Below are 27,686 nucleotides of genomic sequence, written 5' to 3'. Positions count from 1 at the left end.
TGATAAACTCTGTTTTGCAGACGGATAAGTTTTTAACTACAAATCTTAAGTTTGATGTACAATTTACCGCCTGCAAACTATTTTCAATTGACAACTCCACACTTTTTAAGGTGAGATCAGTTTTTTCAGAATACAACAATACAGATATTTTATCTTTTTACAATAGTTGTATTGCTCAGTAGTAACGTATCTTGCTATTTTGAGACAGTTCAAGCATTTAGAAGACAAGTCGCGATCATAATCAAATATTGGTGGCATACATATATGTATTATAATATGGATTTTATTACCAATAGCATGTATTTATTTTGTGAATTGTAAAAAAAAAAGAAACTCCTTTCTATAAATATCGTATTATTATTCAAAATAACGCCGAAAATTGTTTTCTATTTTCGCAACCTTCAGCCATTTAACCGAGACTATAGCTATCCTTAACAAACAACAAACTATTGGAGCTTTATACTTTATTTTTAGAGCCTTTAATGTTAATTTTCTGCAGGATTGTCTATGAAAGGTTCTACACTTCTTCCTAAAAATCTGTATTTATGATTTTGTAGAAGTTTATTGCACCCCGTTTAAGCTGAGATATGGAAGCGACTTCACCGCTGACACCGTCGATAAGCAATTGGCAAGTCTTATCGCTCCATAAGCACGGAAATATTAAAATGTTGCCATTAAAAATCATTAAAGCATAAATCTTTTGTTCACAATTAATAACACAGACATTTACATTCTGCTCAGAGRAGACAATAACGATTTATTTGTTGTAAATATTACATTTAATTAAGGAACTGTCTTGCTATAAGAGCTTAAGGCAAGCAAATTGACAACGAGTGCGACCCAAAATATACATACATTTGGTATATACTTTTTTACATGTAAGTTAATTTTTATGTTGTTGACCAAGGCACCGTGTAAGGTCATGTGTTATGTTACGCACAATATTCACCACTAAGTACTTGGTTTTCTTGAGCATCTAAATTTAGTACTTGAGAATGCCAGTGCAGCACATATTACTATGGTTCACAGCAGGAAATCGCTCATTACCACCAAAGATGAGATTATTTCGTCTTTGAGGTTTTCTTTTTTCAACAGGTGACTCAAACGCAAGATTACCTTAAGATCATCGGCACTTAAGAAGGTGGAWATTTGTAAGAACGGCAGCTAAAAACACTCAAATTTAGAAATGCTTATTGCAAAGCTGTGATTATATAATATTAGTTTGTCAAACAAGTCCTGCGGTATTTTCGCTAGTTGGCGCTGAGAGCGCGTAGTTCCCGATACGTTTTCCATTTCCACCGCACAACGATGGTTTCAAAGTTTTCGTTCTGGTGTAGAGGTGGTCGAAGATGGGTCACGCTCCGAAAGGCCTGTCGTCGAAAATTGCGATAAAATCGCTGAATTGGTCGAAAGAGACCGGCATGCTACCAGCCGAAGCATCGATTAAGAGCTGGGCATGAGTCATCAAACCGTTATAAAATAAAAAAAAAAGATTATAAATATAAAATACCGCAAGACTTTTTTGACAACCTAATATTATTATATTAACGTATTTATGTAAAAAATAGAGCAAGCATTTTTTATTTATTTGAAGTTTACTTTATTTTCCGTTGAATTTTTCCTACAGGGCACCCCTATAAGCACGCCGGTTAGACAATTTTCCTTAATTAAATTATGGCAGTCACGGCGAACTCAATTATAATTAAACCATAATTTTCACTGTCTTAATGTTTCTATTTGCTTTTGCACTCACTTGATTACGAGCACTCATTTATATATTTATGATTATTGTGGAATTCATAAAGGGCGCATTCTTGACTTTTCGGATGTCTGGGAAAATATGCAACAATGGAATGCCTGACGTATTGGATCACAAGCTTATCAGTTTGAAAAATAAATTGCACCTGTATTATTGATATTATTAGTACCTCTCTCTCACTCTGTTTTACTATCTTAGTGAGAAACTGCAAAATTTATACAGAGAACGCAACCACACAACTGCGAAACCAAGAGCTGTAGTGTGGTGAAAAACGAAACGATTTCTGAAGAGCCGAAACGAAAAATATTGAAATGTTGTTAGATCCCAAATTTTCTTTCAAATAAGATTTTAAAATACTACCTTTTTAACTTGCCAAGTTATCATCTATTCCAAATCTATCGGGTTTCACTCATAAAGCGATCATGTACTTTAGTAGCGAGTTTAGCAGCTCCCGCTCTGGGAAACAAACCCATTCCACGGTTCACTTAATAGGTTTTCAAGTGCCTTCTAAATAGGTTAAGTGTTAACATTGTTGTCTTCACACTAACCACAAGCTGTGCTCTAATTCGTTTGAAATTAATTGTCATGGACGTGCTTAGGCAGCAAATTGTGCGTGACCTTATGCCATCAATTAATAACTTCGAATCGTTGATGGTGCTGACACAGCACTAACGSCTTTTAGAAGTGCCGCCGCCACTGATTAAGGTCAATCCCTTTTGCGCGCTCTAAAATATGTCGTTGAATTCCCACACCCTCACTGCTCTCGCTCTCTGGCAATCACTTGAACGCTCACGCTGCTGAACGCCAACGCAAAGCTCATCAGCGCTMGGCAGCCCGCGAAATGCGCATCACAACACCGCTTTGCGTCGATCTTCATTATGATGTTGGCGAATGATTTCGCGGTAGACAAATGTATACTAAACGTGTGCACTAACTACGAAGCTTCCGCTTAGCTCGGCTCAGCTCAGCTCAGTATATGGATCGKCACTAGTAGCGCGCACGATCAGTCGCAGTTCGCCGATCAACGCAAGCACTTCGCAAATAACGGTAAMTCGCTTAGTATCTAACGGTGTGCTGGTATCATATAAAAAGAAAGGAAATAAAATCCTGCACTTTTGAGGTTAGTGTTCACATGTCTATGCATTTAATGCGACAAGTGCACTCGAGTGTTTGTTTGTGGCAAGCAGTGCGCCGCTGATCCGCGACGTCATATGTGCAACGTCTGAGATGGCGCTGACTGCGACKTAAATCACGAAAAATCGCGACTAATTTAAACTCAATTGACCCGTTTTATGAATTTAACGCGCCTATCTCGCGTTCGCCGAGTGCTCGCGTGATTCGTGTGTGTCCGCAGGCTTTTTACTTGCGTATAACGGCAAACATATGGTTTGCGAAAAAAATGGTTTCGAATTAAATGTAGAAGAATTTTAGAATTAAGGGAAAACCAAATATGCAGTTTTTATAAAAAAATATTGCTGGCATCCATGGCAATGCAAACTGAATTTTAATAAAGGCGCAAATATATTTTGCGTGAAAATGCGCTTGTTTGTTTCCAGAAAAAATAGTACTTGCARTGATACCTCGCTTTTACATATTAAAAATATTTTATTTAATAATTGCAATATTTTCTTTTTTATTATTTCAATGGGCAACTCTTTTTTTTTACGAAAGCAATTATGTGACATAACTGTTATTTGTTTAATATAACTGGAAAACAGATGCAACGCAATGCAAATAAATGAAATAAATCGGGTTTTACTGGACAAAATATGCAGCACCACGCACGAATTAAAAAGTGCAATCAGTTTTTAAAAGCAAAAACTAATAATTTTTATAATTTTTTATGTTTTTATTAAATTTATATGTCTTAAAAAAAATTGTATTTTTTACATTTGGCTACCCTTAACATATGTGACGCGGTAGTAACRGTTTTTTCCAACTTATTTTGAATAGTAACGGTAGCTTTAGATAGGCGCGTATCCTTTCGAAGCCTAATCGGATATATTTATCGGATTGTCGGATCAGTCAATAACTTTCACCCCTTAAACGATAAATCAGGCGCTCAGCTTTTCCGATTAATATATACCTGTCTCTTATACACATCTAGATGTGTATAAGAGACAGCAGCAGCTTTTCCGATTAATATATACAGAATGCTCCATTCGAGGAGCCGTACTTTTTTATTGGAAAAAAAAGACAGAAACTTCAAATTTAATGGGGAATGTTTATTATCATTACTCAGGAGGCAAAAAATCGGTACTGATCTCACGATAACGGTCACCAGCGACGGTTGAGTTTCACCGACAAGATTTTTGAAGAAATATGGACTAATGATTCCACTGACTTACAAACCTCACCAAATCGTTGAGCTAGAAATGAGCCTCATCGCTGAAAAAATTAAGATTTCGACGTAAAATGCGCCAAACCGTTCCATAAGGTCAGCGAACGCCAAAAGATCCAAACCATTCTGAGCAAAAATAACATGACAAATTGACACAACTCACACGTGATTCGTCAAAAAATGCTATAAAAAATACCTCTACTTGGATCACCCGTTTAAAGTAAATTGTATTGTATTAGTCAGCTTCAGTCTCACCCTCAGTACACTTTCTCCGATTTCGAAATATTATAATATTACTCGCACTTTTTTTTTCTTCTCCACAATAATTGGAGCATATTACTATCCGTAGAAGATCATCTGTCTAAGCGTCAGAGGTGTGTGTCTTAGCTTATCGTATACTCTTACCCAGCAAAAGAAAATGCATATATACACTCCATAAATGAACTATTTTAAGACGATTAATTAATCGCAACAGTTTCAAAAATTTAAACAAAATTATAGGTACAATATTACAGTGTTACACAAGTATTTTCATTTTTTTTACATACTAGTTTAGGCCTACGTCACAATAGTTTATAACATAGTTGCTTCCTTTCCCGTGATTTCAAGGTTAATACAAATGTTTTTCACAAAATTCCAACCCAATTTATCAACAATTAACGTGCCCATATATTAAAMAATTAGTATTATGTGAGCTAATTTGGAGCGGGGGCTTGGAAACAACAACAAATAATCTCATTTAAGCGCTGGGGCTTGAAAACAACATCCAAATCCCATACAAAAGAGTTTTTTTTTTTTTTTTGCAAAGGTAATACTTTTGATTTAATTTCAACTTACTAAATAACAACAAAAACATAATCGAAGCACAAGTAAGTTTCCAAAAAATGTGAAAAGTGTAAGAMAGATACTGCAAAGCGCCGCCAAATGCTCATTTGATTAAAGAGCGCACATAAAAAAGACGCACAAAGAGACACAGTAAAGACAATAACTACATACCTTAATAAGAATTCRAGTGATAAAGAAACAAAAAACGCAAAGTAAATAATTCAATAAGAAAATATAAATAAGGCGAGCAATCCGTGCTATTAGCTGGACCTGCCGTCTCTGCGCCACTGCCATTGCCGTCGGTCGSGCCGCCCAGCGMGTCATCTGTATGAAGGAGAAAAGGCAAAGCTGRGTGAAATGACAAATCGCAAAAAAGACATGACGAACARGTATTCGACAATARAAACAATAGCAACAACTAGAGGCACAATGTCAACGGCTTCGTCCGCAAGTGAAACAGACGCTACAATAATGAACAGTTGCTTATGCAATAACAATWGCGCTGATGCCACGTCAAGGCAGCAAAGCAACAACAGTAAGCAAAACGACACAAATGAAACATGTAAGAACAACAAGCCGGCGAGAGCGCCGCTTTGCCGCCCCGCCGTGGCCGCGCTCGYAGTGGCRCTGCTCTGCTTGATTAACATATCCTGTGCGTCGTGCGCGCGCGATCATCTGCACAAGCAGACACATCTGGAGGCGAAGGTTGGCTCGCATGTGGTRTTCAATTGCCCCATTAACTTTCCGTACGACGTGCCCATCGAGTACGTGGTCATCTGGAGCAAAGAGGTAAGCAAATACAACTAAAACGAGCAGAMCAATTAAAACCGTGTTTTTGTTTGTAGAGCAGACTTTTAGTAAATAATATTACGGTAGATCATGTGCGAGTGTAAACATAATGGAAAGCATACATATATGAAATGTATGAATCAGTTTAGAGGTTTTGATATAACGAGACACAAATAATAATTTTTATTATTTTTCGCATTTTTTTTTTTAATAAAAACACACACAACAAAAGAAGAAAACATAAAAACGGATATAAGCATTTTTTCGTACAAATATTTATTTCAGAAGTAATTTTGGAGATTTCTAGTGTAGCCAGGTCCTTCTTCACCTGGTCAAACGGAGTGGAGGTCGACTGCCTCAAAACCTTTCAGAGCTAGAGTGTTTTCATCCATTCGGGGAATATGATGTTGTCAGCGCAGCCGCTGTCTCTTAATTCGCTGAACTATGTCAGTGTCGTCGTAAATTTCATAGAGGTCTTCGTTCCATCGCATGCGATATTCGCCGTGGCCAACGCGCAAAGGACCATACATCTTTCGCAGAACCTTTCTTTCGAAAACTCGTAACGTCCACTCATCAGATGCTGTAATCATCCATGCCTCTGCACCAATTGTGGAATTTGGTCTGGAACCATSGAGAGAGGGTTTACATCTCAATTGCCTATTCAGTCCAAAGTAGCACCTGTTGTCAAGAGTTATGTTGCGTTGGATTTTGAGGCTTATATTGTTGTTGGTGTTAATATTGGTCCCAAGATAGACGAAGTTATCTACGACTTCGAAGTTATGACTGTCAACCCAAAACGCGAGTTCGACGACTGTTCATTTGATGACAGGAGATATTTCGTCTYGCTAACGGAGCGGATGTTGGTATCGATATCATTGGCGTACGCCAGAAGCTGTACACTCTAAGAGCAGATGGAAGAAGTCGCAGGGTGACGGCTTGTCTGAAATCTTGTTTGGTACCGAACCGGTCAGATAGGTCCTTACTGATCCGGACGGAACTTTTGATATTCCCCAATGTCAGTTTATACAGCGGTATTAGTTTTTCGGGGTTACCAAATTCAGACATCACGGCATGAAGGCAGCTCCTTTTCGTGCTGTCGAAAGCAGCTTTGAAATCGACGAAGAGGTGGTGGTGTGTCGATTCTCTTTAGTGAATACCTGGCCAGTTGGTGATTTTCCAGACCTAAAGCCGCACTGATAAAGTTCGATCAGTTTGTTGGCGGTCGGCTTTAATCTTTCACACAATATGTTCGATACAGCCCTATATGCGATATTAAGAAAGCTTTTCCCACCAAGTGGAGATCATAGCAATTATAATTATATAATTATACAGAGACTTCTTGTTGTGACAACGAATATGCTCAGAACAAAGAATGTATTTATTACATACATATAGTCAAGCGGCTTTGAGACTCTGATAGTGAAATAATACCTCTTGAGATCTTGATCAATCATCCTATTTCACGATAAACCTGCAATGTGTTCCAGAATATAGTGTTATTCATATCTCATATATAAATTTAATTTCTTTTTGTAGTTTCATGGATGACTGTCCCGTAACTTTCAAGGTTTCTTCTCGATCTTTTCCAACATAGTCTCATAGCTAAGAATATTAAATCAGAACATTTCTACGAAGATAATTATGTATGAAAGTGAGATCTGATACAGCTGTCGAAAGCGTACCTCTCTAAGTAGGCTCTACAAAGGAAACCGGAAACTGTATTGAAAAGGCAGAAAATACTTTCCACTTAATTACTAACCTGCAAATACTTAAGCAAAAATCGGATTTTGACGAGCTTAAAACTAAAAAAATATTTTTTAAGATGAACTCATACCGAAACGCCAAACACTAAAATCTCTAATCGGAAAGCAAGCATGCAGAGTAATTTAATTGATCAGCAGAAATTTAATTGATGCGCTAACACACCGTTAGCAATCAACTAAACTAACATGCAAATTTCATAAATTTATATTCAGTGTGTGTGTGTGTGTGGCGGTGTGTTATATAAGCATGAAGGCACATGCAAATATTTGTGCGGCTTTCTATTTTTGCAATTGATATGCTATACATTTGTTCTACTAACTATTTACTTACATATGAAGTATGATGGCACACACATATGTATATACGTATAGACCCACAGACAGTTCCTATGGCGTATATATTAGAGTAATTTGTGTTGAACTGTGTGGCATCAATCATTCTTTGTTTCGGTGTGACAATTTAATTAAAATCTGACATATTGATAATGCAATACGCCATTTTACAGTTATAACGCCAATCAACGAGTGCCGTTAGTGTTGATTGAACACCTACATACATGCCTACGATGGCGTTTATGGGCGTGGGAACGTCCAATACAGCCGTTGTAAGGGTTACAAGCTAATTTGGTATGTGCAGCATTCACAGTTACTCATCAAACAGCTGTTCGGCTATTTATAATTACGACTATTAATGATTATTGACAAAGTAATTATTGCAATTTAGTCATTTGTGGCACTTCAGAGCGGCAAGTATTTCGACTAAACCGTTACATTATAGACTAGAACCAATAAAAATTTTCTATAAAAAAATCAAATGCGTATCAATTTCATGAGTCATGTGGCTGGTTATTCGGAGTAAACTTTTGGTTATGCTGCTGGATGCTAGATGTTACTCATACGCCATGTACGCACTTAATATCCATAGTATTCTTATACACATACATAGGATATCGGACTGAAACAGGCAATAAAAAAACAAAATATGACTCGAGAACGTCGAATATTTTTGGAACTTTTTAAGAAGCCCTAGAGGGAAGCGATGCCGCTTGAGGAAGTCGAGCAGCGTCAGTTCTTTCACAAACTATATTGCGCCGAGTCGTTCCATACGTCAGTCCGAGTTGCTGCGAATGGCGCTGAATCTACTCTCCACGGTCTCTCAACTACGGTACCTGTAGTTGCTTCTCCTGTTATCACCAGCTATTAGTCTATTAACTGCTTACAGTTGTGCGCAACAATTATCTGCTAAGCTCTCGCCAAAAGTGCTGACTAGTAGTAATATCACAGTAGCACAAAATGGAGACAGTTCGCTCCTGTTATAATTGGGCGATATCTAACTGGCTGACTTCTTTTCGTTGTTCGCTGCTCCTCAATAGCACAACGTTCAAATAAGAAGTCTTGATAAGCTTGAGAGTACAAAAAAGGGTTGGATCAAGGTATCATGCATTTCTTTCCGAGGATAAGCCGCGCTGGAGACCTTCAAATATCCCAAAATAACGATTGCGGATATCTAGTCCACCTTAAATCATATTAAGGTCTTTTTTTTTTTTTTTTTTGGTAGGCCTTATTTTCAGATCATTGACACATTGTGTAGGCACGCAGACAACCGTGCTGTCTACCTGCTCAGAAAGACATAGCTGCAACTTCCAACTGATGAACAGCTTACAAAGGAGCTGCCAAAGAGTGGATGCAAGCTGCACTGACAAACTTGACACTGGCGGTGCTATTAAACAATCCGGGTATCTCACCGTCATTCATGGATGGCGGCTGGGGCATAGCGGTATCGGCAGACAGGCATTTTGCCTAAATTTTTTTTCATCATTTTTTGGCAGTCAATATAATACATCTATATGTATTTTCAACCAACGAACTGTCCTGTCCAATAAAATAGAAATAAATTAAGAAAAGAGCGTTTGGCCATTGTTGCTGAATTCATTCCAATTAGTGGATTAAATTAAACAAAAAATCATTAAATTTGCGGCAGCTGCATGACAGCAACGGAAAAACTGAACGCGACATTAAGTGGCACACACACAAGCGAGCAAACGAACGCTAACTACAAATACCAGTGCAAAAACTGTGAAAAGCATTTCCACACACCTACGCGGCCACGTAACGGCACATACGTATGCACTTACGTGCAGCCTGTGCCTGCGAGCACAAAAGTAAAAGCAATTCGAGTGCTCCACATTTCACAAAGTGTCGATATTCGCACGTCGGTTCATTGATTCCGCTGCCAATTGACGATTAATTCTTTTCCACTGCCCTTGCCCCACACACGCGTCGCCCACACTACGTACATGTTTTTATAGCTCACACTTTTTACACGATCTCATCCATGTGTAGGTGTATGTGTGTGTTGTGGCAGTGTACGCACAATGCAGTTGCTCGCGCTTTAATCCGCTGAGGCCGGCTGCGCGCCAGTTGAAGTAACTGTCAGCGGCGGCGTCGGCCGTGCGGCGTGCGGCGTTCTTCTGTTGATTTGTCGGTTCGATGCGAGATGACATCATGACCCATATTGACCGAAACGCCGCACAAAAAGTGAACTGCCGCCAGTTACTGGCTAATAAATGCTGTCTAAATGCTCGCCGGCCTGGGCGTGTTGTGATTAACGCTATTCAGCGGAAAATATAGGCAGGCGGAAAGGGAAAGCAGTTTACTAAAGAGTTCATTTTAAATGAAAAGTGAGTTTAAAGCGGAAATTTTTGGCTCGAAAAAGACTTAATTTGCTGGGAGTGAGGTAGTTATACCGGGTTTCGTATAAGTCTTTCGTATTACTTTAAATGAAGTGGGTGTTACAGGCATTTTTTTTTTTTTTTTTTTTTTTTTTTTGAGAGGGTAGAAAAGGAAATCAAACGGGCGAAAACGTTAGGAAATAGTTTTTATACCCTGAACGGGGTATGTTAAATTTAACACGATATTTGTAATACGCAAAAGGAAACGTAGCAGACCCTATGAAATATAACGGGTGATCCAAGTAGGAGTATTTTTTTCAATAGCCTTTTTTGACAGATCGCACGTAAGTCATGTTACTTTGGTTAAGTATTGGCTATCAAATTATCCTAGAAAGACTTACGCCCGAACAAAAGAAAAAAATGTGTTTCGTGCGCTTCGCTCAACTTATGCTAATCAATAAAATCTGCCTCCCAGCACATGGTTTACCACGTCCAGCACCCAGTGAAGAAAATATAGCAGCCGTAGCTGAGAGTGTACGCGAAGTCTGAAGAGATCAATCAAGGGTCCATTTTTTTTTTTAATTTTTTTTATTTATTTATTTTTTTTTCTCAAAAATGATGCCATGACAACCGACTACTTTATGGCTTGAATTGAAGCTTGTGATCTCGGCGACATTTTGTTTCAGCAAAATCAAAGGAAAACTTCGATGGGCCGACCGGTTGGGCAGCAAAATCGTATGATATCTCATCGTTAGACTTTTTCTTGTGGGCATATATAAAATCTGAAGTCTGTGTGGATAATCCCGCTTCGATTCAAGCCTTGGAGCAAAACATTAAACGCGTTTTAACTAAAAGTTACCAGTCGAAATGCTCGTATGACTCATGGAGACCCATGGACCCATTACAGGCCCTGCGTCCAGGGATGCCTACGATTGCTATTTGGCTCGTCTTCTATTGGGAGTCCGCGTCCATGTCTCTTTTTTTAGTGCGTAGCACATGTTCCACGTACGTGGCAATTAGTTCCCAATTTTCGCTGCTAGATATCACTTTTCCTATAAGGTTTTCCACACTTAGTTCTCCGAGCTTGAATTCTACTTGAAAATGGTATGATCTGCATCGTCTTGTGGTTCGTCTCCATAGATACATGGTAACTGAGCTTTCTGCTCTTCCCATGTTGAATAGGTATTTTCGGAAATGCCCGTGACCGGACAGCATCTGTGTCATGTAGTAATTTAGCTCACCATGTTTTCTACGGTGCCACTTCTCTATTTCTTTGATCAGTTTGGCGGTGCATCTTCCTTTCCTCTCCTTTGTCCAACGATCTTGCCAGAGTTCGCCGCAGCCAACATTTCAAAGAGATAAAGTTCAAAAAATAAACGCCAAGAAATATTTTTTCAAATGATGATAAAAATGCCCCATTCAATTTAAATTTCTGTTTTTGTCTTTAAAAAAACTTGTCTTGATTGATTTGGTGTCAAAGAAGTCGAAATCGAAAATAAAATTTCAATTCTAAAAATTTTGTACTTTTGTACTGTGACCGCTTTGAATTCTGACATAAGCTAGGAAAACTAACTTGAACTCCTTCGCCTTAATGGCAACCCTTCGCTTAACCCTCAAAAGTCAGAAAGCTGTCGGCTGATACTCACACAAGAAATGTATATCGACTACTAGGGTCTAACAGACACCAAAGCAAGACGTAGCGTTAACAAAAATATTTATTGTTAAATTTCTAACTGCAATTTGCCTCTGTCCACAAACCGCAGGCACGCTGACGGGCTGACATTGCCACTGATACGATTTACGATCGGCAATCAAACCGCATTTCATGCTCCTCTCATCAGCTCTATCCGTCAATACTTGGCAGCAGGTAGCAAGTATTGTAAAACACACACAAACACACGTTCGTCTAGAGGTAAATGTTAATTATTTTAAAATAAAAATAAATGCATTGCTAAGCATTTGTAGTTTTTTTCATAAATAAATGATTATTTCGCTGTTTACCACTTCAGCGTTGCAAATCTAAACGGCAACCGTATTTATGTACTATGTGCATGTGTGAAAGTGGCTGCTGAAACGTTCTAATAGGTTTTGTAGTAGCGCTTGTTGTTGTTGTTGCGCTGCTGGTTAGCTCTGTGTCAGTCATTTAATAGTCTAAACATCTATCATTTATGAGCAACTATGTAAATGCGTAAGTGTGTGTGTGTGTGTGTTTCGGTATGCATTACACAAATACAACAACTCATTCACAGCTGTCAGAATGTGATACGCCATTTGTTGGTAGCTAATTTCTTCAAATTGCAAATTTTTATTTACACATTTATTGGCATAAATTAATGGCAATCATTAGATGTCGCTGCCGATGACGTGATCCATTAACTAAGCGTAATGCAATCTGTTTGTATGTACTTACATATGTACTATATATGTTGTTATGCGCATTTGTTTGTAACTTTATTGCTCGCTATTGGCATACTAATCATTTTCGACATAATGCATTTTTAATGCAAAGCGATTCGGTTATTGATACGCGGAACATATTTTCTTAGAATAATCTTGCATTGTAAGGTAAACAGTCAAATATTACTAATATACTATATATACTATATATATGTACTACAACAAAACTCTTTAAAATGCAAAATGCAATGCGCTGATTCGCAGAATTTGCTGTTTTCCCAGACTACGTGCTGCAACTTCTTAATTCTTATCAATTCTAATGAATAAAATATTAAACATTCAATGCTTACCAGAGAAAAGGTAGGGCCTACAAAATTCTTAGAGAATCATCGCACAATTATAAATCTTTTGCGTCAATAAATAAAAAAAAAATAACGAGCGAATATTTATTATAATTTTACGTTGACTATGAAGGCCAATGTAAAAAAATTTATGAAAAATAAAAAAACGTTTACTTCGGCTACATCTAAGCTCAATACTCTTCACAATTACAAATGATTTCTTACAAAAACTTGATTTTGATCGGTCCGTTTGTATGGTAGCTATACGCTATAGTGATACGGTCTAAATAATTTCTTCGGTCATGTTAAGGTTGTGCTGGACAATAACCCATGCCGAATTTAGTGAAATAAAAAAGTTTTCCATACAAGGACTGAATACTCCGCGTTCAGTTTAAATAACAGCCACATGCAATGTGGTCCGATCTTAACGATTTCTTCGGAAGTTGTAGCAGTGCTTTTAGAAATAATATATGCCAAATTTCGTGAAGTTGTCTCTTCAAATAAAAAAGTTTCCCATATAAGGACTTGATTCCAGTCGTTCAGTTTGTATGGTAGCTACATATATGCTATATTTGTCCGTTCTAAAAAATTTGTTCGGAAATTGTAAAGACGCTATGAAACATTAGTCACGCCAAATTTCGTTAAAACTCCTCGTCAAATAATATCTATTTTGATAAAGTTTAAATGTGGGCAAAAAATAGTAGGACTTTTTAATTTAAATTTCGCGTTAAAAAATTGTACAAATATTTTATTTTCAGCTGGGTATGTCTCACAGTGACATCTGTAATACATATCACATCAAAATAATCATTAGTGCTTAGTATACGCTTGTCTTTCTGAAGCGATTCTGGCGATTTTTACGCTGCGTGAAATTATACAAGATAGAAGTTCCGAGAAGAATGTTGGAACATAATTAATCAACTGATGATCAACAAGTCAATTAATATTCAGATATCTTACTGGTATTGCTGGAATATCGGAATGATCAGTGAAACCCATTTTGAAGGGTCATTTGGGCCTAAAAAACTGAAAGCACGATGGTTTCCAAAATCATCACAGTTTTTTAAAAAACAGCGGGGCGTTAACGTCTGTGTAACTATGCTTTCTGACTACCAGGATGTCAGGACGTATTATTACTGACGATGAAGCTTGGATCTAAGCTTACCAACCGGAAATAGAAGATCAATCGGCCGAATATAGTGGCAAAGGTGAGCCAAAGCCGAAAAAACCACGTCAAAGTTGGTTAAAATCAAGATTATATTGACAGTTTTCTTCGATTATCGAGTTGTGTCGCACTCCGAATTCCTTCCGACCGACCAACGGAACAATAAGCAATACTACTTGAGTGTTATGTTTCTTTTGTGTGAAGCTATTCGTAAAAAGAGGTCAGAATTTTGAGCCGATAACTCTAGGTCGGCATATTCTCTTCTTCGTGAGTTCAACCAATATCGTGCCGAAACTACCGTATTAGCCTGATTTAGCTTCGTGTGACTTCTAACTATTCAGCAAACATAAACGACCGATCCAGAGAAACTAAGTCAATTGAAGACATTAAACGTGAATCACTAAGCGCATTGAAGGCTTTTCCGGGAATTGACCTTAACAATTGTTTCGAGAATTGGAAAAAACGTTGCCACAATTGTATTGGTGCTAAGGAGGATTACTTTGAGGGGATCATATAGATTTTGATAGTATGCATACACACAAATATAGGCCCCACATTACATAATAAACGCAGGCAGTATATATTTTATTGAATAATAAATACAATGGCATTAAATAATGGGCACAAAAGTGAATTAAAAGTGCTTATCTGCTTTTCCATGTGACAATGCCTGTCAATTTTAATATCGAAAATTAATTAAGTTGCCCTTAAAAGTGCCTGAGTATGTCACACACGCGGCAACAGGCATGCGCAACCACAAACAATTTCACGCACGAAATTAATATGGTAAATGGAATGAAAACGTATGCAAATTATATGCGGAACTTTGACATGCGAGGCAGAAGAAGGACGAGCTGGAAGCGAGTATAAACAACGTTTAACGAAAGGATGCTTTTTCGGAGTATGGGTCATAGTGGAGTGATAACTATCAGACCAACTGTCAAAGCGAACACATGTGTGTGACACTTACATCTCAAAAATCCATAACCAAAACTGAGGCTTTCAACCGTCAAAATATTGAGCTTCGATCTAAATTTTCTCCCCTTACGTATATTGTTTGAGAGCACACATAATTCACCATTGCTTTATGCTCATAATTATCTCGTTTGTATTTATGCAAAATCGCATGCAATTTTCTAATTTTACTTAGTGTTCAGCGTTGTTGTTGTATTTTTTTCGTTGGCTTTTAATATTCGCATATATTCGCAGCAGCTTTAGCGGCTATTAGCCATTTCACGGACACATTAAGCGCTCATATGAGTGTGTGTGCGTGTGAACGTAGCCTTATTCGCACATATGTGTGTGTGTGTGTGTGCTTGTGCAGGCGGTAGGCACTTCTAAGGTCAATTTGATCGCTTTTACGTTATCAACTAATTCAATTTCTCTGCTCATGTGTGCAGATTATGCGAGTGCATAGCGATCTACCGTATGTAAAGCTGTGGCGAACTTTGAGTGTACACGAAAATTACCGGATAAATCAAGTTATGATTCTAATTTGTTTGATTATGTTGATAAATGTGCTCTTTATTGCAATGCGAGCATAGAAACACTTAACATTTGCGCACAGTTGGGTGCTGTTGTCCAAACGTTGTGCTTTGAGGCCTTTTGGGAAAAACTGGTCCGAAAGTTGACAAGTGGTTACTAGTTGAAAAGTTGATGCAAAATGAAAGCGGGAGTTTAAGAAACGTTATTTTGTTATATAAAAAAAAATATTTTTAAAAAGTTCTCCAACAAATGAGCACTGAAAAGTTAACCGATGTGTCACAAGTCTGCTTATACCGAATATACCATAAATATTCCAAGGGTCATAGTGAAGCAGAAAAAGAGTTCTTAGCTTATTTAAAGACGGAGATGGTGATAACTTGTAGAATTTGGTTTTTGTTTGTCGAGAGAGGACTTTGCTTCTCAATTGCCTACTCAGTTCTCAGTAGCAACTGTTCGTAAGAGTTATTCTGCGTTGGATTTTGAGGCTTATATTGTTGTTGGTGTTAATATTGGTCCCAAGATAGACGAAGTTGTCTACGACTTCGAAATAATGACTGTCAACGGTGACTTGTGAGACAAGACTTGTGCGACGACTGTTTGTTTGATGACAAGAGATATTTCTCTTGTGCTCGTTCACTACCAGACCCATTTGCTTCGCTTAGAGTTCAATCTTGTAGTTTTGGTTTCTGATGGTAATTTTTATGTATCTTTTTGAATTCAATCTAAGTAAATGTGTTGTTATTTCCAACTGCTGGTTTTTCCGGCTGGGTTGCAACGGCAATTATTTACTCGTGCAATTTGTTTATTGTCTTTGTTTTGACGAAAAAGCGCAACTAAGTCAATTGAATTCGAGCAATAAGCAAATTTATAACAAATTTGAAAGTGTTCGGATTCTGTGCAGTAAATATTGAATTCATTACATTATTTTCTTTGAAACTGTACTTGATGCTGCTTCCTAAAGAAAATGGCAGCAGACGTTCAAAGGCGGCTACTAAAATCAAAAACTTCGAACAATCCACAAAATGATTCTAGGAAAATATAAATGGAAGCCAATGTAACGGACTCTCTAAAGAAGTCAAAGAAACGTGATGGGCATACCGTTATTGAAAATATTTTTTTTTGTTTTTTTTTTTGTTTGAAACCCTTATCAGTGTGACGAGCTGAATCGATTTCGCCTTCTCCGTTTGTCTATACAGGCACTTGTCACTCAGTTTTTGAGATATCGATTTGAAGTTTTTCCATACGATCTTTTTTCTTCAAGAAGCTGCTGATTGGTCGGAATAACCGAACTCGGACCACTATGCCATATGGCTGTCATACAAACTGAAGGCTCGGAATCGAGTCCTTGTTTGGGAACCTTGTTTGTTTGTTAAGGTATCTTCACCAAATTCGACACAGATTATTTTCCAAGGCAGCGCTATAATCTCCGAATATATGGTTTAGATCGGACAAATATAGCGTATAGCTGCCATATAAACTGGCCAATGAAAATCATGAAAAAAAAATTTACAATCTTCTATGCAATAAAAAATGAACCTCTGGTCCGTATTATTGTTTGAATGAAATAAATTATGTAATATTCGAAGCATAGTTTGCACATTCTCATTGATCTATCCTGAGGTATTGAGGCAAAATACCCCCCACCATTGATACAAAAATGGAAATGAATGTGTGTGTGGAGAGTGCTCAAACATAAAATCCAAATATATCAAAAAAAAAATTACTTTCTTTGAAACTATATAAATTATCAGAATTCCTGTGAGTGGGCTGATCTCATTATTTTAGAACAATTCCATTTTATAACTACAATTTTGCCTATCCACTTGAACACTGCTTGCAGAGTGGCGCCAAAAACCATTAAGAAACGCTTTCCGAAACTCCAACTGCATTTATTAGGTATTCCAAACTTGCGTTCCGCATCCTTGTTTCACAACAAAACTCCCTAATTGCAAAATTCGCATGTTTAACACAATTGTCTGCTCAAAATTTATTTGTGGGCCGAAATGTGCCTTTCCAGCCACCAACAGTATGCCAATCTTTTGCTGCCAGTCAACATCAAGGCCGCGCTAATAACTGCTGATTCATCTTGTTCACTTTTCCATAACAAAAAGAAATCCATTTTATGGTCTGTTGAGTTTTTCAACGCCTCACCGCACAGGCGCGCAGCCAATCCAGCTTCTACTACAGCCACATAATTGATACGCGTGCCAACGTTTTAATGCGCCGCTGCTGTTTTCGCACCATCCAAAGTAACGCAGTGCTTGCATATTTTATAATTTACTCTACCGACTTCACCGCGTACTATACACGCGCACGCGAAACCCAAAATAAAATGCGTGCGAATCGCCCTTTTGATTTGCGCATTCCTCATTGATGGATCACTCGTGTGCGCTGCGGATGAAAGCATGGTGAGAATAACCATACAAAGCCCAAAAAAATGCAAAAAAAAAATGCGCGCCTCCGCTGTTTCACTTGGCAACACAGTGGTCGCGTTCAATGTCAGGCTAATATTTCCGCGCGGCCATCGTTGGAGGCAGACACGCAGGCGAAGTCAAAGCGAACTCACCGACATGCGGATGCACGCGTCAGCATCTGTGTGTGTTTGTGTGTGTGAATTGTATTCTTGTGCGCTTCATTCATTGAATATTAGCACAGCAACAATAACAACACGCTTTGCTTTGTTGCATAGTGCTTGCTACTGCTTTGTTGGCACAATGCGTCAATGTTACTCATACGCCCCTGCCATTGCTGCGGCACTGCGGGCGGTCAATTGAATTAGTGAATAAGCAGGCAGAACAAACAAAACAACTGACAGTTGGATAATGCAGCAGTGGATGTGATGGCGGACGCAAGCGTGTGTGTGTGTGTGTGTGTGAGTACAAGCAGCATAGTGGAGGCCAACGAAATTTCCATAATGCCCAATCACCATGTGAAATGGCTTTGATACCGTTGCACACGGACAGCTCATACGCACTTCAATGACCACATGTAACTGTATATATAGCAATGATTAATTAGCAATGCCACGTGCTGGTTTCTGACTTTCTAGCGGAAACATAAATATTGAAGCTAGCAGAGTATCTTATATGCTACTCTCTCTCTCAGCTAAACCGGCTTTGTTCTGCAAAACAAAAAAAAAAAAAAAAAAAAAAAAAAAAAAAAAAAAAAAAAAAAAAAAAAAAAAAAAAAAAAAAAAAAAAAAAAAAAAAAAAAAAAACTTTCGATTGCCGGAACAGTCGAATTTCTTTGAAAGTAGTACAATAACTTTTGTTATGTGTGCAAATAAGCTATTTCGTATCTAAAAAAATTCATAGAAATAGAAAGTATGCGCTAATTCGCTTCTTTTGGAAAAAGTCGCCAATACTTTCAAGTATGTACATTTCTTTAACTGTTATTTGTCTACGCCGCACCGACCAAGTTTTTATTGAAACATTGTGCATTTTAATGGAATCATGGCAACGGAAGCGTTGAAAATTTTGTAGAAAAATTTTGAAAAGTCTATGCTTATCAAAGCATTCAGTCAAGGTCTTGTAAGTATCGAAAACTTGCCTCGTGCGAGCCACCTCTGTAAATGACAATAACATTTAATAAGTTAAAAAGGCAGTTGCTGAAAATCGTCGAGCAGGCATCAGAAAGATGGCATATATTGGGTAGTCGCAGTCTTTTCGTATTTCTAATCAAACTTCAACACTTTTCTGATTTCTCGGCGAAAATCTGCGACGAGTAATTTTCACATGCTTCTCATGAAGCCAACTTTACTCCGTTAAGAGAGTTCTGCATTGACCGAAACAAATGTTAGACCGATGATGCAAATCAGGGCTATATTATGGATGCGTCGAAACTTCCTAGCCAAGCTCTGCAAGCTTTTGCCGAGACATCAAAACTGTGTGTGGACTTGCGTTGTCCAAAGACGAAGCCCTTTCTGTTCTTCACTTCTGGCTGTTGTTTTTCTTGCTTGCTTCAATCTCATCAGTTTTTGACAGTAAAATGTAGAATTAATCGCTCAACCAGGCTGAAACTGCTCATAGTGGATGATTCCTATCCAATCATACCAAACACTCAGCATAACCTTTCGAGGCGTCAATTCTGGCTTTGCGACCATTTGCTGAGCCTCACGACGCTGCATCAATATCCTTTTCGCACATTATTATCGTATTTCATCTTCTTTTTCCCTCGTGTTACTATTCGCTTCAGAAGTGGTTCGATTTCATTTCGTTTCAGCAAAGAATCGCAGGTGTTAATTCAGTCCGTTAAATTTTTCACAGACAATTCATGTGGTAGCCAAACACCGAGCTTCCTTTTGTAGCCAACTTTCCTTTAATGATTCAAAATCATTTGATGATGAGTGTTAAGTTCCTTAGCAATGTCATGGCATTGATGGCTTGGTGGCATTCTTCCCTTTTTATGCAAACATTTTTAAAAATATAGCGAACTTTTGAGCAGCTGTAACATTTTTTCAACTTCCCCGAATTTATTTCAATATTTTATTAAATTTTTAAATTCATTCCTTCAACTTCTTTGCAGAACAAGAAGATTTTCACTTGGTATGAGGGTGAATCGAGCGCCAATGAGCTCTTTAATGGACGCTTAAATCTAGTCACCAATCATCCGGAATATGGGAAAGCATCTGTTAATCTCACCGCCATACGGGAGTCCGACCAGGGCTGGTATCACTGTCAAATCGTCTTCCCCAATCGCACGCCGAGCGTGCGCAACAACGGCACACTATTCCACCTAGCCGTGCAAGGTGAGTATTAGAGAAAGCAAAAACAACTAAATACCAACAACAAAAATACAAAGCAAACAGAAGTCGCAAAAGAAATCCAATCATGAAATACAAATAAAGTCAAATCACTAAAAAAAAAATAATGTTTGCACGGAGTTAATGCAATGTGCTGAGGGTTGCAACTGCAGCGTTGACCACTGCAAGCGAGTATTAACGATATTGCAACAAAGACAGACATTGCATTACTTCGTACATTACAAACTAAATCTTAAGCATATGGCAGCAGCAATTCACCTTTTGACCTTACAATCTTTTGCTTTCGCACGCAAACAGGTGGTTCCCTTATTAAAATACCGCCAGTGAATCAAACGATTATGGAGGGTCAGACGGCATTCTTCCATTGTGTAATGAAATATCCCGATGCATCGACCATTGGCTGGTTCAAAGATGGCACGCCACTAGAGGACGTACAGGATCTAATGCGACGCTGTCACACCGGACCCGATGGCAGTCTCAGCATCGATCCGACGATGATGAGCGATTTGGGCGAGTACGAGTGCCGTGTCAACAATACAGAAGGCGAATTTCAATTTGCCAAAGCATTCCTCAACATACAATGTGAGTACGGCATGTGATATGTGAAACCATATGCCCGAGTTGTGGCATATAGCGAGGTAAGTATGTATGTACATTAGACAGCCGCCATGTGAGCAGAGGAGGCTCAAGTGCACGCTCGCATAAAATGGCAGTGGACAAAAGCTTCACTAAGTTGTTTGTGTCAGTCTGTACATGTCTGAATATTTGTGCATGTGAGTGTGTGTGATGGTGTATGTTGCACAGTTTACACTGTCATTGTCATTGCTTACGTTGCGTTGCTTTGCAGATAAGGCCAAAGTGATTTATGCACCGCCGGAGGTTTACCTGCCATTCGGACAGCCAGCGGTGCTCGATTGTCATTTTCGCGCCAATCCGCCATTGAAAAATCTGCGCTGGGAAAAGGATGGACTGCTCTTCGACTCGTACAACGTGCCGGTACGTAACCTTTGTTCACCCTTCATGGAAAATTATGTACATTAAAAAATATCTAAAAAAAAACACAGAAATGCGTTACCATTAAGACCGTAAAGCTAAACACATGTGTATATATATATATATTTTTTTTTTTTTTGATATCAGGAAAAAAAAATTTACAAATTATTTCAGGTACTCAATTTGAAAAAGAAATACAAACTACTTTTTCCGAAGAAAGTCATATTATTTTAGTGAGCTTTCTGCTCTTAAATAAAGAACACGGAACTTAGGGCCTTTGCAAATATACTCGTTGCATTTTTAATTTTATATGTCTCCTCCTTCTACTTTTGAGATGGATTTCGGTTTGCTCGTTCCTTAAGTTCCGCCAAACCCTGCTTCTTCTTATTCTCCTTCATTTCAATTATAGCCGAGTTTAGAACAGCGCGCCAATCGTTCTTCCTTTTCGCTGTTTGGCGCCAGAGATACCAAGTGCACCTAGGTCCTCCTACATCTTCTTTTTCCAACGAAGCGGAGGTCTTCCTCTTGCTCTTATTCCTCCGGCGGGTACTACGTCGAATACTTTCACAGCTGGAGTGTTTTCAGCAAATCGGACGACATAACCTAGTACACGAAGCCCTGTCTCTTAGTTCTCTGAACTATGTGATGGTCATCGTATCTCATACAGCTCATCGTTCCATCGAATATGATATTCGCCGTTGCCAACGCGCAAAAGACCATAAATCTTTCGCAGAACCTTTCTCTCTCAAATTCGTAACGTCGACTCGTCTGATGTTGTCATCGTTCATGCCCCAGCAGGACGGTAATAATGAGTGACTTATAGATGTTTTTTATTCGTTGAGAGAGGACTTTACTTCTCAATTGCCTACACAGTCTACATCGGTCTGTAGGAAAGAGTTATGCGTTGGATCTCGAGTCTGACATTGTTGTTGTTAATACTGGTTCCCAGATAGACGAAAATATCTTCGACTTCGAAATAATAACTGTCAACGGTGACGTGTGAGCCAAGTAATGAGTGCGACGATTACAGGAGATCTTTCGTCTTATTCCCGTCCAGTACCAGACTCATTTGCTTCTCTTCGTTAACCAGTCTGGAGAAAGCAGAAGTAACGGCGAGGATGTTGAGGCCAATGATATCACTATCTTCGGCGTACGCCAGCAAACCCTTCATTCCATTTTATGCTTGTCCCTAGGCGAAGGTAATGGACGTAAAAAATCCCGGTAGGTGGCGCCAAAGTCGAATTATACCATGTCCAATAAGGTCGCTCATAAGTTTCTGAAGTCTAATTGGAATCTTAAATACATTTTGTACCAAAATCTAGTTCCGACTATTGTTATTCATATTAAATTGTATTTTTTAAGATTGGTTTTAGTCTAAGCATTTCTTATTTATTTTGGTCCAAGGTGTAATCCAAACACAAATATAAAAGAGTTTTAAAGGAATTCTACATTTTTCATCCTCTTCTGTTTCTCATTCAACACAAATTCCAACCACTTCCGGGTTTATGAAATTTCATATTTCCAATTCATCAACAATGTTATTTATATTTATATTTTTCATTAATAATAATTATTTTTAATGCATTTTAATAAATTTTATTACATAACAACTTATATTCTCCATCTTCCCACACGCTTCTTGCAACTATTGCGCACCCAAAACTACGCAGGGCGTTTTCTATAAAAGCAACGGCAGTCTGTATTTTTCCAAAGTGGACGAAAGCACGGCGGGCAGCTATACGTGCACTCCCTACAACGATCTGGGCACGGGCGGACCATCGCCCATCATTAGTGTAATTGTATTGCGACCGCCAATATTCACCATAACACCGAAACCGATTTACATACAGAAGTTGGGCGAAACAGCCGAATTGCCATGCGAAGCCATTGACCGAGACGGAAACAATCGACCGACAATTGTCTGGAGCCGAGTAAGTACAGTCACAATTATGCGCAACTACGTCGTGGGTGCGTGTATTCGGCGTCATTCGCATGCCAACCAGCTGCTGGCCAGTAATTTCGGCTATTTGTATGAGCGTCCCTACAAATCCAGGTTGGACAAGGCAGCAGTTGTGCGGTGAATACAAATTGGAAGTTGACTAAAGTGCGTAACGGTACTGGTTAGCGGGCATAGTAGTTGCCACAATGTGACGCGCAATGTAGAAATTTAGTAAGTAGTCGGTTAGGGCCCGGAACGGCATTGGTTGATTGGCTGGTTAAAATTTGATTACAAGATGAATACAGATCTGCAGAATAGTCTTGTGGCAAAGTAGTGTTGAACGAAGTAAGAAAACGGCAAGCTGAGATGCAAGAGCTCTGCAGCGATGAAACTGGAAAGTGATAAACTTATTCGTTCAAAATATAGATAAATTATATAGAAATCTCCCTTAAGTGGAAACTAGCGGGACCAGCCTTTCTGTCCGGTTAATAGCGCTGTTCGCTTAAAAGATTGCTTAATAAACATCAAAAAATTTAGGGATCGGTCAATGTATATGTTAGTGGACATGCCCGCTTAAGAGGCGTCCGGTTAATGGAGCTTTTACTTTCATATTGATGGAGAGCCCAATAAAGCCCCATTCTAGGATAGTTGGACCCAAAAGTTTTATTATTATAATTTTTTTTTTTTTTTTTTAAATAAACATNTTCGGTAACAATCGCGGCTTTACACAATAGTGCAATATCAACGTGTAAAATCCATGAATTGTTCTTCCACAATTATGGCAGTTTTATTATTATAATTTTTTTTTTTTTTTTTTAAATAAACATATGATTCAAATTTATATAATAGACCTAACTAAGAAAATCCCCAACACTTTCACACTACAAAAACGAAAAGGATGCAAATGTTCTATCTAAGGAGGAGTGTTATTTTAGCAATATCTTACCTTAAAAAATTTAGGAAAATTTTAATACTGTAATAAGTAAGTAAGTGCGCAATTCATAGGTTAACAGTTATGATGAAAGCTTTAAGGATTTATGTTAGAGAATACAAAAGCTCGTCCTTGAAATCATAAACAACAACAGTTAAGGGGGATTTTTTAATATGAAATTATACAATGAAACCCATTTTTATCTTCTTCAAATGTCTTTCTTATAATCACGACAATTCTTGAAGTACATTAAAGTTGAAAGCTCATAAAAAGCTTCGAAAAATAAGTGAAAGTGATTTCAACTGCAAAATCCACAAAAACCTATCCACAGTAGCGATAGTTTATAAAAGCATTTTTAGAATTGTTAAAGTAAACTCATCATTAAATTAATTTTATTGCATACAAACACAACATTTCACTTAATTAGACTATTGTGAATATTTAAATGCCGCGCACGAGCGCCCGGCGCCGAGCTTTTCGTTGCCAATCACAAGTGGCGCCGAATTCATTACCTATTATAAGCCTATTTACGCGCCTCAGACGTACACATTTCGGTGGCATTATGTCAAATATGTACTCCGCACCAAATACCGTTACACACCGGTTCAGCGCGGTTGAAACTAGTTCGCGCGACATTTTGATGCCCGAAAATGTTTTTATTGCATGAAAATCGTACCATGGCAGCAAATTCTAATATTCTTTTCTATTCCACACGCATCTCTCTTCGCACACACCACCTCCACCGCAACGCTTTGCAGAAAGATGGCAGTCAATTGCCCGATGAGCGTCACAGCGTCAACGCTGGCAATTTAATCATTTCGAATTTGGTCGAAACGGATCGCGGTATGTACGAGTGTTCGGCCACTAATGAAGCTGCGACCATAACTGCCGAAACGGAATTGATGATCGAGAATATTGCACCGCGACCGCCCTACAATTTGACGGCGAACAGCACGGAAACGGCGATAACGGTACGCTGGCAACCAGGTGAGTTCAAGCGCTAACTGTAATGTGCCCGTTTTATCGTAGCCGCTAAGCTCCACTTCCACTGTGTTCAGTCAACTCTACACCTCGCTATTGTTAGTGCGCGCACTTTGTTGTTTTGGTCGGTTGAATGGGTTTGCAGTCATCGCCATGTTTCTGCTTGATTGACCAATGTGAGCATTGTTGTTGAGGGCTTTGCTTTGTTGGAGTTTTTGGATTTTTGGCGAATTGTTTGTTTACTCATGTTGAGGTTTTGGCGATTTAGTGCGTTAATGTTATATTCTTTTTTTTTTTTTTTAAATAAAAAGATTTCAAATTCAAAATAATAACAGAGATTTTTTATCGGTGCTCAATTGTCAACCTTTGGTCGTGGCTCCACAAGAGACTGTTGTCAAACTACTTAAAAGCGTTTGCCCGAAAAGTAATAGAACTGATTTTCCGCCGAGACTGTACTTCGGAGAGTGCGCGCTACTGGATTCGGTAGAGGGCGTTCCTGGTTATCTCCGAGCAAATGGAGCGTCAGTAAAAAGGAAAGGAAAGACGAAAGCAGGGCCGGGAAAAGGTCGCTGAGGAAGACCAGAAGAATGATCAAATTCAAAAAGCGAAAACGATGCTCATTGTCTTTTTTGATATCAAAGGCATCGCTCACTACGAATTTGGTCCTTCTGGACAAACCGGAAACGTCAAGTTTTACGTAGCCTCAAGAGACTCAAACGCAGAGTCAATCGGGTCCGACAAGACAACGCAGCCGATTGGAGTTGCACCCCGACAATGCCCCGACTCGCACCGCCTTTCGTGTGAACAGCTACCTAATCAAGGCCGACATGCCAAGGCTTCCGCAGCCGCTCTACAGCCCAGGTGTAGCCGCCGGACTTTTTTGTTTCCTTGCCTGAAAATACGGATGAAAGTTGATCCAAGCTAAGGTGCATACCGGCTCTCAGAATATTCTGAAGAATGCCTTTCCTGACGACTTCAATGGTTGAAAATCGCGCTGGCAGCGCTCCATCCTAATTTGTTAAAAGTTAAAGTTTTTTAAGAATTGTCTATTGCTTCAATAATTTTTTTTTTTTTTTTTTTTTTAATCGACTCAGTCCTATTACTTTCCGGATAAACCCTGTATTCCTCATATTAGTATAAGGATTAAGACTATAGTTTGTTGAAATATTGATCTGGTTAGAGAGCAGATACTCTCAGACCTCCTCGTATACTCTCTACTTAGCTATGATACTGTCGGCAATTCGCTCCGAACAATCTGAAAGATCGTGCATGCAATCCTGACGAAAGCATCACGAAGTTTTCTTTTTCGTAGCTCGACCTTTTTATATAAATTCTGCCGCTATTCCTCTTTCTACATCTCCGCAGTTATCCTTCCATTTACCCAGCACTAAACTAAATCAATTTCGGCTTCCAATACACAGGCTATCTGCGTCCCAATCTCGAGTACACCGTGTGGTATCGCCTGACCGAATCACCAGAATGGCGCACCATGCGCATACTGCAAAAGAACATTATGGAGGCGACAATACAGAACTTGCAACCGGGACACGAATACGAGATCATGGTACTGAGTCAGGACAAATATGGCGACGGCATGTTCAGCAAAACGCTACGATTTTCAACGCAACGTAAGTTCTGAGGCACATATTTAATAAAATATTATTTACAGTTTTGTACACGAACTCAACAGAATCGAGCACAGCAACGAACGAGGCCAACATGCTGCTGCAGTCCAATCCGCTTGCGAGCAGCATTAGCGCGCCCTATAACCTCACCGCCACGAATAACGTACAAGGTTGGTTGGTGCATTGGCAGGCGCCCAAACGCGGCGCCGAATCGGTGCGCCTCTACACGGTGCGCTGGTGGAAGGAGCCCGAACATTTTCTCATCGGCACCATCGAAACCTTCGACAACTTCTATCAACTGCGTCATCTCAAGGAGGACGCCATCTTCCAAATCCAGGTGCTAGCCACATCCATCAATGGCGAGCAAGTAGCCAGCGATGTGCTCACCATCGAGGTGCCATCACACCGCAAAACACGCGCTTTGCTCATCGGCAGCACAGTAGGCATTGCGTTCCTGCTGTGCGCCCTGGTCGCGTTTTTATACGTGAAACGCAGTTGCCTGCGACATTTGTTCGACAGCGGCGACAATGAGGGCGATGCCAAGGACAGCGAAAAGATGAACAACACCTGAGTATATGAGATCAGCTGGCAGTTCCCCATGCAAGCGGTCGGCGAGAGCCGTTGAAGCGAACGCGGTAGTTGTAGCAGCGATGACGAGCCAAAGCCACAGCCATAGAACCCTCTCCCTCCCATGAACCAAAGCAACAAGCCATCAAGCGAGCAACTAGGCTTTATTTATTTTGTTTTTTCTCTTTTAAATAATATCAAATCAACTAATTGTAATTAAAGGAAACCCTTAAACCATATAAATTGTAAAAATTACGAACTCGAATGTAAGACATTAACCCCAAAAAAAAAAATCAGCAATATTATATTCTAATTTCTAATGTAAATCTAAAACTAACTACGGTGAAAAAA

General features: G+C 38.9%; 1 protein-coding gene across 3 annotated transcripts; it reads left to right on the top strand.

Annotated features, from left to right (window-relative positions):
• The first annotated feature begins 2,780 nt into the window (after positions 1-2,780).
• LOC108970904 (protein borderless) lies at positions 2,781-27,686 on the top strand. Of its 3 annotated transcripts, none has more exons than XM_018936615.1 (9): positions 2,781-2,879; positions 4,965-5,714; positions 20,062-20,284; positions 20,597-20,881; positions 21,147-21,295; positions 22,963-23,223; positions 24,921-25,149; positions 26,565-26,771; positions 26,834-27,686. In XM_018936615.1, the coding sequence occupies exons 2-9, from the start codon at positions 5,283-5,285 to the stop codon at positions 27,337-27,339; spliced, it is 2,292 nt and encodes a 763-aa protein (XP_018792160.1). In that variant the 5' UTR covers positions 2,781-2,879; positions 4,965-5,282; the 3' UTR covers positions 27,340-27,686. The 3 variants fall into 3 exon arrangements, with proteins under 3 accessions (XP_018792160.1, XP_018792158.1, XP_018792159.1); XM_018936613.1 differs by having other exon boundaries at positions 4,909-5,714; XM_018936614.1 differs by lacking the exon at positions 2,781-2,879 and adding an exon at positions 3,157-3,175.

The sequence above is a fragment of the Bactrocera latifrons genome, unplaced genomic scaffold, assembly GCF_001853355.1.
Source record: "Bactrocera latifrons isolate USDA-ARS-PBARC rearing strain unplaced genomic scaffold, ASM185335v1 scaffold_314, whole genome shotgun sequence".
NCBI lineage: Eukaryota > Metazoa > Arthropoda > Insecta > Diptera > Tephritidae > Bactrocera > Bactrocera latifrons.
This window is presented reverse-complemented; position numbering and strand designations above follow the sequence as displayed.